General features: G+C 46.5%; 1 protein-coding gene across 1 annotated transcript in view; it reads left to right on the plus strand.

Moving 5' to 3' along the window:
- The first annotated feature begins 9,449 nt into the window (after nt 1-9,449).
- Nucleotides 9,450-13,793, plus strand: part of slc29a4a (solute carrier family 29 member 4a) — a 14,624-nt gene continuing 10,280 nt past the window's right edge. Inside the window, exon 1 of the mRNA XM_076032294.1 lies at nt 9,450-9,862. Coding sequence (XP_075888409.1) covers nt 9,601-9,862 — 262 coding nt within the window. The 5' untranslated portion in view covers nt 9,450-9,600. The remainder of the gene's footprint in view (nt 9,863-13,793) is intronic.

A 13,793-nucleotide genomic window follows, 5' to 3' on the forward strand; every position in this document is an offset into this window, starting at 1 on the left:
CACCTCCCCCCCCCCCCCCCCCACCCTCTGTTCCTGTCACAGCCAAATGCAAGAGGGCCTACGTGGCTGAATGTGCAGCAGGTCCGATGGAAAATACATAATAATTGAAAACGAAATCATAGGGATGCATCGATACCGATACCAGTATCAGGTATCGCTACCGATACCAGGGTGGAGAACTCTACTCGTAAAATACGTGTCTATACCAGTTGTACGTGCATGCATATGACAATTTTTGTTAAATTTGGGTTTGTACTGCACAGTGAGACTTGTGACATGTCACCCCATGTTCTAGAACAGGCATGGGCAAACTATGGCCCTGGGGCCATATGCGGCCCGTGAAGCTTTTCAATCTGGCCTGCCGAACTTGAAGAAATGATATTAATAGTAAATAAGTCATACAATAGCTGAATGTCATTCATTTCGTTTTAGTGTTTTCAGAATTATTTCAATAAAGAGCTAAACACCGTGGCATGATCAAGTACTCAGTACTCAGTACTCCAACTCCACTGGTTCTGTAAAAACCAACACTTGTACAAAGAGGAGCCTCACGAATTAGTGGCTCTTCTCGTGGCTTTGTGGTCCTACCCAGGCATCAGCGCAGGTAGAGGAAATACGTGTGATCCAGTGGAAGGTCGGACAGAACCGTCTTAAAGTTGTGTCATTCAACCCACATTCCAAAAATTCTGTTAATAAAAAAAAAATAACGTTTCAAAATAACGTGCAAGATCTTTACGTGAAGACGGAGCCATGCTGGCATTTAGAGCCCTGGTTTGCTTTTCTCCGTGCTACGCTAAGCTAACTCTTTATGCATTACAAAAAGGGGGCTAATATCAATCACGCAGACAGGCGTGTGTATTTGCATGTGTGTGTGTGTGTGTGTGTGTGTGTGTGTGACAGGGCAGAGAAATGAACAGGAGACGATGCCAAGCCGTGCTGTCAGTGTTGTCGTGCGGCTGCGGCTCGAAACAGATGATCGCCGCCGCGCGCCAACGAGGGTGCGGATTCGCAGCGAGGGCTTTCCAAGCGCTCGCGGCGCTTTTCCAGGCGCTTTCGCGGCTATTTCTCTCCGAGGCGGGCGGGCGGGCCCTCGCGTTTCTTCTACGCGAGCGGGCGTGCTTCATTAATAATGCACGCAGAGAGTCCCCCGGAGAGAAAAAAGTTCCTGCGATAATTTGTTCACGCGGGGATATCGTGAATATGTATCATTGGTGTCCCCTCCGAGAAAGAACATAGATTGGAAGCGTGTGCGTGTGTGTGTGTGTGTGCGTGTGCGTGTGCGTGTGTTCTTGCCATATCGAGATCCCGCTTTAGACTTACGCTAACGCTCACATGAAGGCGATAAAATAACAAGGTCCCAACATAACGTTAAATAAATTAAAAATCTGCGCCCAATTATGAACAGAACTACTGTACCTCACTGGCAGAGGGGCAATTTCACTCGTCGAACAACTCAATGGCACCACTGTGAACCGTGCAGCGCAGTGGCATGTGGCCTCCAGACGCCTAGTCTATTTGTAAAACCACAGTGTGACAAGGAGAGATGTCTGTCTAACTGCATGATGAACATTCACTCTGGCCATCTTTACGTTGCCGAGGTCAATAATGACCTCGGCCGTCCAGGTGGGAATTGTTATGTACACTATGGAGAAACCTCTGCAGCACAGACAAATAAAGACACGCAGCCTCCGGAAGCACTGGTTTCTGTACTGTGTGAAGCACCATGTGCAACTGTTTGTTACACATGGATCTGGCCTAGTCTGAATTTGAGACTTTTTTTTTTTTATTTTTTTTTTAACTTTTAGACTTTATTTATTTGCACACTTAAGTATAAAATAGGACAAATATATGTACATGTCTCTCTTGATAGAGAAAAAGATCGGAGAGGATGTGCAGGCGAGGTTGGAGATACGATGAGCTCACCGAGATCCAACAGCAATTGAAACAAAGTAAATAAAATAGAAGAAAATAAAAAGTAAGACAAATTAAATGTTTGCAAACGTTAGCTTGCAAATGTTGCAAATGATAAAAAAAAAAAAAAAATCTGTTCTTGATTATTTGAAGATCAAATTGGATTTGGAAGGGAAAAAAAAACTCTAACGTAAGTCGCCAGTGCTGCAAATCCAGCGTCTTTGCAATTCTGGAAATCAAAGATTGATTTACTTCCACAAATACGAACCAAAAAAACCAAAAATGACTCAACGGATGCAAAATGAATCAAACCAACTGACATTCAAACAAAATCCACTGTGTGCAGATGCACCCGGCAAAAGGGAAACTTCAAATGAGATCTTGAGCTATTTGCACTGACGGGTCACAGGAATGTGACGTAACACCAGCAGACGCTCCAAAGCGCCGTGTTAGTTCTCCTACAGCTCATTCTAGCATCTCCAGAAACCCCGCCTCCACCCCCACCCCCAGCAACCCCAGGTGTCTCCACCCTTTCGCTCTTACTCTTGCATCGCTCCCATTTCCTCCCTCCGGAATCTATTTTCTACCTCACTTTGCGCGTTTCCGTGTCCTCGGCGCTGCTCTTCGGAGTTCACCCCTCTCGCTCGCGTGCCACCCATCCACACTGTGCGACCCCCTCCCTCGACCACCAACCCTCTCCATCCATCTGTCTCCATCCCTCGGTACCCCTGCGTCTGCTTTCGCACCTGCCTCATCCCTTTCATGCTTCCTCTCCCTCCCTGCCTTCCACGTCCTCACCACCCCATCTTCCGTCCTCTCACTGTCCACTGCACTAACGTTCACTACTCCATGGGATGGGATTACCCCCCCCCCCCCTTTCCCCTCCCTCCCATCTGCCGCACCCCCACCTCTGTAGATCTTCCTCTCCAGAGGTGAGCAGAGGTGGTGACTGACTGGCTGTAGTACTATCAGTATGCACAGTCATGGTGCTGTGACTCTGCCATCATTGATTGAACCGCCGGCTAAATATAGACTCTGTCGAGGCTCAGCATCTTTACCAGGAGGGAAGGAGGGGACGGGAGGGAGGGAGCGGATGTAGGGATGGAAGCGCACACACACACACACACACACACACACACACACACACACACACACACACACAGGGGTACACTGGCGATAGAGGGGAGGGAGAACGTGAACTGAAGCCGCAAAAAAAAAAAAAGTATAAACGCAGCGAGCAGCCGCGCACAGAAATACATAAAAATGAGGCGGCGTGAGGCGGGGCGAAGCGTCGCCTGACCTTTTTAGGCATTCACAAAAGAGAGCTGGTGGGAGGGAAATCTGTGGCCAACACACACACACACACACGCACGCACACAGCAATAGTAAGGCATCCGCCGCTACATCGCTCAAGGCTAAGACAACATGACAAATCATCGCTATTCAACGCACAGCGCTAACAAGGCAGCGCGGGGTGTGGGTTGGGGGGCGGGGGGTGTGTGTGCGGAGGTTGGGGTAGGCAGACAGGCAGATCTGGCAAATTCAATTATGGCGCAGACAGACAGACAGACAGACAGAGCGGCCAGGCTCTGAGAGAGGCAGACAGGTGAGCAAACAGCCAGAGGAGATAAACAGGCGGGCGAGCGGGAAACAGCGGCCTGGTGATCCGGGGGGGATTTGATGCGGATTGAGTGTATTTCAAGAACACTTTTTATGGTCTTGCATACAAACAACGTTGGCCACCCCCCACAAAGAACAGCTCGGCTGATGAATCGGGGCTCAGCGTTGCTCCATTGTGTGGACAGCAGTGTTTCAGTTCAGTGCTAGCGTGGTAAAATGTATCCGGTTGCAAACGTGAACAAACACATCGGACGATGAGAAATTGCAATGCCATGCTCATGCCGCCATGAGCAATTCTGTGTTCTTTTGCACTGTCCTCTTACCAACATAGTCAAAATTTTAAATAGGGAAATAGAGAACAATTTCAGAATCGAAATCATCTGGTTCCAGTTAAGTCTTGAACAGGATTAAGCACATATTGGAGGGCTTCAGAACAAGAACATTTCAGATGATTCAAGATTAGAAGGAATCCAAAACAACAAAGGCTTTCTGCAGACATAGAGGCCAAGGCCAAATTCCCATTCAGGCATTTCATCCGTTCAAATGCGTTGTATCATCATTAGTAGGTGGGCAGATTTACACATTGAGCACCGAACTCGGAGGTGAAGCTCATACACTCCTAAAGACAATGGGCTGTAAAAAGCCGCTGAAGCTCATGGGACATTTTGAGGTTTCTCCGATGAAGACACCGTAGAAAGACACAGTGAGTTGTCATCAGCGTATCGATGGAGAGCCAGGACATAAAATCCATTAATTAGCTACTGAGGCGTGAAAGTGGTGAGATAAAAATGACCAGCTGACCAGCCGCGACATTTCTACCTGGCTCCGGCCAAGAACAAGGGAGACGTGTGTCGGCCTTCATCATACTGTCATTGTAAAGCTCCCAGTCCATACACCGAGTCAAGTTGTTTCTGTGTTTCGAGGTTTAATACGAAGCATTAGAGAGTGAGCAGCTGCGTTAGGTTTTTGAAGGCAGTATCTTATTATTTCAGAGACTCTCAGAAGACGAGCAGTTCGACAGCCTTGTACAGGACGTGGGAGCACACAGCCGAATCGCTCTACGCGCAAATCCGTGAATAATCGACACGAAAAAGCCTGGACGCCCTCGGTACTTTGCCAGAATTAGTCTTTTATGACAGACCGACACCGCAAAAGTTAAAAAAGTTAGTTGAGCTTTCTGGCTGCGCAGCGAGCAAAGATAGGAGGCGATCCAAGCGCCGAGCCTCACGGCCCGTGTTGCAGCAGCAGCAGCAGCAGCAGCAGCAGCAGCAACAGTAACAGCAGATCGTGTGCTGCATCCACCGATTACAATCACGCTCTCTATGGCAACAGTTAGTAAGCATTAGCATATGGAGCTGGACTGATAAAACTCGCAGTCTCACATGTGTCGCCTCCATTGTGTTCCTCTCTTCCCCTCTTTGTGCGTCGGCGGCTCGGAAAATTCTGCAAATCTCATCATTAGAGCCAAATGGAGTGGAGGATATGTGTAAAGAAAAACTGATGAGGCGAGAGAAATCACAAGCGCTTAGGGTGTGCGTGCACAACTGAGGGCTGAGTGGAAATGAATTTTGCATTTTAAAGGGCCGGTGTTCCCAGTCACACGATCGCTTCCCCTAAAGGTCACGTCAGCTGTCAGGGAACTACTCACAGATGAGGCACTGTACTACCTTTACTTTGAATGACGAGAAGTTATTCCTTTACTTAATGGCTTGCTCAACTTTTCAGAGCTCGTATTAAAACACACAGACCTGGAAATTAACCCTTTGTGATGTCACAGAGAACGCCGACATTTAATAAACACCTCTCCCAGGTTAGTAACAACACCGCCAACCGTGTTTACACCTGTTTAAACCATGGATGTTTTATAAGAACTGGATACCGGACTGGCAATATGGCAGCGCGCCATTTCCCTGTGGCCACTCGAGGTACTGTAGCAAAAAAAAAAAAAAAATCCCATGGGCCCAAAAAGCATTTTTCGCATAGACAACAATACAAAATAAATGGTCTATTCGATAAAGCTTTTAGTTAGAGCAGTGACTAACTAAAACTTGATGGGATTTTTTTTGCAGGAGGCTGTAAACCGGGGGGCTAAAACTGTTTTCTGGAGATTTGTACCTTTTATTCATTGATTGATGTATGACAGCTCATACAACATCGCCCTATTCCTTGTCCAGAATCAAAGAGCTGAAATTTGGAAGAATATTGCACTTAAAAACTATATATTTATAGCTTAAATTGCTGAGTTTAATATTTTTTTTGTGTCAACAGGGCCACAAAAACAGAAACTGTACTGAACGTTTCACATTGTTTTTGCTCCTGCTGCAAATCTTTTCAAACAGCACAATAATTTGCATTGAGCAACCTATAATTGTATTTCACCAAGTCTTGTCCGACGTCTGACTTGTGTTTTTTTTTGTTGTTGTTTTGCTTCATTCTTCTTTTTCTTCTGGCGTTAGAATAATGATAAATATTGTAATTAATTTTTTAAAACTACAATTATTCTTTTCTGCGACCTTGCAATGCTTTGGGCTGACCGCTTGCAGAAGATGCAGCTGGAGGCAACACCCCCCCTCCTCCTCCTCCTCTTCCTCCTCCTCCTCCTCTTCACCCCCTCCCTCCCTCCCTCTCCTCCTCCTCCTCCATCCATCCCCGCTTCCCTCTCCGCTGGATGGTTGGGTGGTGCGTTTACGGAGCGCACGCAGAGGACGCTGCAGCCGGGGGGAGGGTGGGTGGAGGGGGCTTCCCTGCCAGTCTGATGGAAGACGAGCTGGAAGCCTGACCGGGAGGAAACACAACACCGGGTCCGACTCGCAGGCACCGACCTCCGAGAGAAAAAAAAACAAAACAAAAGAGACTCCAGTCCGGTTCCGGAGGAGGTGGTGGGGGGCGGAGAGGTTGGAGGAACCGGCTGAAAAACCTCGGAGATCTAAAGGGCGAAAGGGAAAGAGAAGGCAGGAGGTAAGACGAGCAGAGTGACTAACCTGTTGTTTGTGCTTTCTTTTGTGATGGAGAGAGGGCGCAGAGAATCTCGGGTGTGTGTGTGTGTGTGTGTGTGTGTTTTTTTTTTAATTTAAAAAATATATTTACCGAAACACACAGGGGGGATTTAAAGGCAACATCAGTGAACCTCAGCGGAGCTTTTAAAGGTGGATGTTTTTAGGGGAAACCAAACAGCGTCGAGTTGATGTATCCAATCCCCCCTTTTTTTTACTGTCTTTTTTTTTTTTTTTTTTATCTTTTTGATTCCCATCAAAACGCGCCTCTGTCGCACCTGAGCTAAATTGATTTCACCCGGACGGGATTATGAGATTCGGACCGACACCTCACAGGTGCTGCGCGTCGTTTAATCTTCTCTTCTCGGTCTTCTTCTGAGGCAACGCGTGACTTTGCGCACACCGGGCGATGATTACATTCTCGCCGTGCGACTGATGAGGAAACCGGCGCGCGATACCAAGGAGGAGGCTGCGGCTCAATTACCGGTTGGCCGCGCGGAGCCTTTTTTTTTTTTTTTTTTTCCCCCCCAATTTAGAGGGAGGAGGGCCGAGCGCGCCCTCCGCAGGTCGCGTTTGGGAGCGCAGCGGCTCGTCTTCGAGCGAGGCCCCCGTAAGACTGCCGTCGTCACGATGATTTGATTTAAAAAAAAAAAAAAAAAAAACAGGTTTCCGGTGCTGCACGTCGTCTTGACTGTCTCCTGTCTGGGAAGGAGGAGGCGTGTGTGTGTGTGTGTGTGTGTGTGTGTGTGTGTGTGTGTGTGTGTGTGTGTGTGTGTGTGTGTGTGTGTGTGTGTGTGTGTGTGCGCGTGGCGGCGCTGAATCACCTGCTGCTTCGCGTTTGCGTCAGACTGAGCCCTAAATAGCAGAGCGTTGTCATCACTTCCCAACATCTGGTGCTGCTTTTGTATAACAGGTGGCCACATCTTACTAAGAAAAGAAAGAATATCAAAACAGAGAAGTCAACTGAAGCTCCTCGCTGCGCTGCAGGCGACAGCCATCCGTCTGATCCCAGGTCAGCGGAGGCCACAGCCAACAACAACAACAACAAAAAAAACAAAAACGGGCTCAACGAGGCCGTGGGTGTTTGTTGTGCATTTGCTTATCAACGCGCATCGATCGAGCTCGTAGCAACGTCGTTTTTCTCAGCGGTTCCCCCTGAATGCAGCTGAGCTGCTGAGCTCTGCAGACAGGAGCAGAGGAGCGACGAGCACAGTTGACCTTAGAAAGGCTTGAAGTCCCTTATTATCGATTGGTTTTGCAGCTAAGAGACGTTGCTGCGATTGTTCCTGTTATTGACGTCATCCACAGCAATTTGTTACATTTTCGCACAATGATTTGATCCGCACAGTTTGGCGACGCTTTGCATTGTGCTCGTTATATTCTCGATTTTCTTGAGTGTTTTTTAAGGGTATGTAAGTATCAGCAGCGATTGCCATGTGACCCTACAAACTGGCTGCTTTTATGGGTCTCATTTTAACCCTCTATAGGGAGCTCTATAAAATTTAACATTGATAACTTCCAGAGTGTCAATAAAGGACATAAGCAGAGTATAAAAGAGGTTTCCTTTAACAGTTCCTCACCCATTTCAGTTTTTCTATTTAAATGATGAGTCTTAAAATTCAAAGAACATTGATTTCTTTTTAAACACTAAAGAAAACTCCTCACCGGTCAAACCGTACACGATTGAATGGAAGAACGGCTCCCGCAAGTCACCGCATGGAACTGAGAAATAAAGCCACTTAAAACTTCTCATGGAGCCGGCAGCGAGAAAACACTCTTGTGTTCTTTCTTTTCGCTATTTATCATATCATTTCATGTATCGATGCCTCTGGTAAACTTCCACATATGGTCCTTGGGTCTGTAAAGGGTTAAAGCCATTTTCAGATCTTTAGTTTTTATTCCAGGCTCCAGTGGAGCAGCTTCGTACAATTCATTAAACCACCAAAAAGAAAACCCCAAAAAACTCAATAGAGCTTAAAGGGGAAAAAAACATGTCCATAGAGACGCAGGGTGACCTTTAAATTTGAAAGATAAAAACATTTCTTGCAATATTTAAAAAGTATATTTATCTATATATTTCAAAACAAATAGAATGTGTCTACCTGTCCCTTCAAAGGGTCTGAAAGTATGTATGTATGTATACATACATATATGTATATATATATATATATATATATATATATATATATATATATATATATATATGTGTGTATATATATATATATATATATATATATATACATATATGTATGTATGTATGTATGTGTATATATATATATATATATATATATGTATACATATATATGTATATATGTATACATATATATGTATATATGTATATATGTATACATATGTATGTATATATGTATACATGTATATGTATATATGTATACATGTATATGTATATGTATATATATATATATATATGTATATATGTATACGTATATATATATATATATATATGTATATATGTATACATATATATATATATATATATATATATATATATACGTATGTATATATGTATACATATATATATATATATATATATATATATATATATATATATATATATATATATGTATACATATGTATATGTATATGTATATGGCCGTACGCGCTCCTCTCATCTTCCCCTGTCACGCAGCCGTGCATCCTTTGTCAGTCTGCTCTCATTCCATATGCCTCTCACACACAAACAGTCTCTCAGTCGGCAGCAAACTGTTTCTCTTCGCCGCGTCTCACCTTGACTTCTGTCATTTTTTTTCCCCTCCCTGGCGAGGCTCTGATTGATTGCCCCCCCCCGCCCCCCCCGCCCCACTCTCTCTCTTTTTTCTAATTCCGTCTCTGCCGTCTACATTTTAATTCTCCTCCTTCTGCCCCCCCCCCCCCCCTTCTCTCCCCTCCACCGTCTCCTGCAGATCCTCCGTCAAGCGAAGGTCTCCCGGCCCTCTCTGTGGAGCGTGTTGTGCTGATTTTTTTTTTTTTTTTTTTTTTTAGCATGCACACTCCCCCAGTGTGTGTAGCTTGGGAGTGAGTGGTGTGTTTCGTGCACGTGCTGACCACAGTTGCAGAGATGAGCTCGGTGGGAGCGGAGCGCCGCAGGCCCACGCCGGTCGAGACGCCCGAGGAGAGGGACGTGTGGAGGGACGGCGGGAGGGCCGGGTGGAGGGAGGTGGGGAGGGAGGGATGGAGGGAGGGACGGGAGAGCGGCGGCGGTGGAGGTGGCGGTGGCGGCGGCGTGGTGCAGAGCTACAGCTTCGACTCGTACCAGCTGGAGGAAGAGGAGATCTGCAAGGATGCCCCGGAGCGAGGAGTGCTGGCTTTGTCCGAGCCTGGTGAGGGAACAACCAACTCTGACTGTACTGTCTGTCTGTCTGTCTGTCTGTCTGTTAGTGTCGTAGTCAAGCCGCACCAACCGAGACCAAGACATTATCAAGACTAGCGATTATCGAGATTAAGACAACACCAAGACTAGACAGTAAACAAGAGAGAGAGAGAGAGAAGCGGGAAGATGAGAGTCGCGCTTCACAAGCTCGGCCAATCAGAGAGCTTGTAGTCAGCAGGGGGAGGACGGGGAGGAGCCTTCGCATACAGACTCTGCCTTTATTTTACTATTTTACTCTTTATTTTGTACACTGTTAGCCTTGTTAACTAATGATTTAAAAAAAAAAAATCTATTTAGCCCTCTGTTTGCAGCCTCCCGCTTGGATTTTCCTCCCTGATACCTCATTGTTCACCTTTGAAAGGAGGCAAAAAGTGAAGAGAATACAACCGGCCCGATCACCCTATTGGGGACGCTGCAGCTGACCCGTCGCCACTGACCTAGCAGTGCCCTTTGTGATGTCGCAGAGGGCCTATTTCCAAAACACTGCGTTTTTTTAGTACACGCTTCTTGAAAAGTGGAGCAAGCAGCAAGCAAAGAATAGACTTGTGTCATTCCAGGGGAGGGAGGGGGGGTTGGTGGGAGTGCTTCCCTGGCAGCCTGGAGACACATTCCACTCTTGGAAAACGCCAGTAGAGTGATTCAGCATCATATGGGTTCACTTATAGCATGCGTCAAATCTCATCCCACCTTTCTTTCACCTTCAAGGTGCAGATACTGCACATCATATGATTCATATCCACTCCATCAACTGCCTACATTGTTATCTCTTGGACCAGGCTTTGACTTAGAGCTTTGTTTCTTTTGCATTTCTACCATTGTTTGTATTGTACCAAGATCAGGAAGGACGGCAGTCGAGGTGAAAGTGGAATTGATAGGTTGTGTTCAGACTGCAGGCGAATCTGATTCCAAATCAGATTCCTTCTCAAATCCTATTTTCAGGGCTGACTGTCCACACTGTTTCTTGCAAGTGTTCCAAATGGGATCTGGCTCTGTTCAGACTGGGCCACATTATTAACCCATCTGTCAAAACCCATCACTGTGTTTGGAGCTGTTCACACTGAGACGCATCTGTCCAAATGCCGTTTGAAATTACCTCCCAAAGGTGGTTTCAGTTTGTTTTGCAAAAATCGTTTTTAATGTGATTTGTGACTGTTCAGACTACAGAAGAGTAATCCGGTTTCAATCTGGATGGGTTAAAAAAAATCGAATTTTGGCTGGCAGTTCTGAACGCAGCTTGAGAGTTTTGTTTTTTGTACCATTGTTTGTACTGTACCAAGATCAGGACAAGGACTCATTGAAAGGCACTGCAGTCGAGGTGAAAGTGTAATTGATCAAACTACATGGGGGGTCTTTGATGCGTCGGCTTTAGAGGCAGCTGTTTAATGGAAGGGCTCTGAGCGGCAGCAGCAGCAGCAGCAGCCAGGTTAACCTCCGTCAGAGTCTGGACGACTCTGACGACCCCGCCGGCCGGAATACTGACGAGGCTGATTGGCGGACAGATGGAGTCGGAGTAGAACAGTCGGGGACGGCAAGGTGAAAAGAACGGAGAGCGAGGGGGAATGAATGAAACATGGGAAGGCAGCGGGAGAGGGATGAAGGGCTAATGAGGGCTACGCTGCTGGCTGATTGGACGATGTCAGGACGGATGAGGTGCAGAATAATGTCTCAGCCAGTGGAAGGATGAGGATGCATGAAGAAGATGAGTTCCCAGTGGAAAGTCATCCACTCACCCTTCAAGACCAAACCCAGACATATAGATTGGAGTGATAGAGAGAAATGGAATGGGACTGTAACTCTCCTGGAAACGACTTGGCTTGTTCATGAAACAGGTGCTGCAGTGTTTCTGATGCTCAATATGCCATCTTCAACTTTTTTGGTGTAGGCCCCGCCCAGATATCCTGCTGTGTCTTTTTTATTCCTCATCAAACTGGAGAGATGCGAGACCTCTCAGAGGAGTGTAAGCGCTTGCCCGAGGCTCAGCATTTCGTCATGAAGTACAAAAGAAAATATATATTGTGTCACTTTGCAGTCCCTTTCGACAGCATCGGAATCGACTCACAAACTGCACGCTGCCTTTTTCAGCAAAAATAGCCCCTCTACCCTGCCAGGAGTGCACTAGTCTAAAGGGACAATGCGCAATTTTTCGTTATTGTCAGAGGTCATAAAATGTTGGTGCGGTGAAGCTGGAGTGTTGTTATTTCACCTGGGATTGTGGGATCACATCTCACACGCTGTCTGTTGATTTCAAGGCCTTCCTCTCCTGTTGTTTACACAGCTGGAATGGCTGCGCATACGTGTTCGTGCATGTGAATCTACGCCTCTCTGCACCCATACCACCACCAGGTGGTATGGGTATGGAAGCCAACGCGTGGCAACTTTAGAAAAAGCAAGAAAATAGCATGAAATTAGCTGGACAGGCTAAAAGGACGTTGGGTTCTGAAACCTGAGTGTCGTTTTCTGTTACCACAACTCAGTTACCAGGGACCTGTACTTGTCTTAATGACCTAATGTATGACTTTGCTTATGAGACTATTAATACATGAGTAAACTAGTAAAACATTAGTAAGACTAATGTTTTTAGCCAGCACTTTAAACACCCCATGCTTCAGGTGTTCTTCTTCTTCCGCATTCAGGGAGTAAACTTGCAGCACGACACCAGGCCTGGCATAGGTACTGCATCGTTTTCAGTCGTTTCCAGCGTCTCAGTGTAAACTGGAATTTTTTTTTTGGAATACGGCTTTGAGTGAATGCGTTGTTTGTTTGTTTTTTGGAGCGTTTTTGTAAATGTGCGGTTTCCAAAAAAGTATGTCTCCGTGTCAACGGCCCCTAAGGAAGTAGCAGAGTGATGGAAATGAGAGGACCGTGAGGGGGGCGGGGCTACGAAGTCTCTTTGTTTTAGCAGCATATAGACTAATTATTAGCATTAGCCCGTTACGTTTGTCTAACTCAAGAATGATTGTGCAGATTAGAAAAATATCACCAGAGCCTCCAGTTAAACTGGGCTGATGGGTACGTCGGTGAAATTCAAGTTCCAGATACTTCTTACCAATTTATCTTGTTTTGGCTCGTTGGACGGGGAAAACGAAGATTTCCCATAATTTTGCAAAAAAATTGTCACTCAGTCCCTAAACAGCCAGTCTTCAAGCACCTCTGTGTTGTCATCGTGTCCAGCGGGGGGGGCCTCTGCGTCTTTGCTTGGATCTTCAGTTATTGAGGTCGTCGTTCCTGCAGCCGGCGATCTTCTCCTTCGGTCCCTGCAGCCATGGTGACGTCGCGCTACTCAGCTTTATTTATTTTTTCTTCTGTTCCCCCTAATAATTTGCTGCTGTAAGCCCGCACTGCTTCGCTTCCTTTATACACCCCCCCCGCACCCCCCTCCCTGCAAGCCTGGGAACAGCAAAAAATAGAATTGCTTCTCAGAGGTGTGTGCTCGTGCATGTGTGCTTGTGTTCATTGCCACCTCGTCCCCAAAATTTGTGGTTTATTTAGAGGTTAAAAAAACAAAAAAAAAACACAAAAAAAATTTGGATTCGGTATCCATAGAAGGCTCAGCGGATTAGGGGCAGGATTACCAGGCGTTACATAAAGAGGACGCGCGTCACAATTTGAGGGAATTGGAAGCAAATGGAGGAAGGGGGGTGGGGGAGGGGAGGGGGGGGGGCGGAACACGAAAGGCTCGGACGCCTCTCAGCTCTCACGCCTGCAATCAGCGGCTCCTCTGATCGATTCATCGCGGCGCCGAGGCCCCACGGCCGCCTCCCAGACGGCACCTCCGTCGCTGCTTTATTCATTCGATTAGCAGAAATGAAGACGGAGTTGCCGGCTTCAGACTTAATTCAGTCGTTTTTTGAGAGCCCCCCCCCTCACCCCGCACCCCCAGC

This window comes from Nelusetta ayraudi, unplaced genomic scaffold (assembly GCF_046127955.1).
Source record: "Nelusetta ayraudi isolate G7.1 ecotype Tasmania unplaced genomic scaffold, CSIRO-AGI_Nayr_v1 ptg000034l, whole genome shotgun sequence".
Lineage (NCBI taxonomy): Eukaryota > Metazoa > Chordata > Actinopteri > Tetraodontiformes > Monacanthidae > Nelusetta > Nelusetta ayraudi.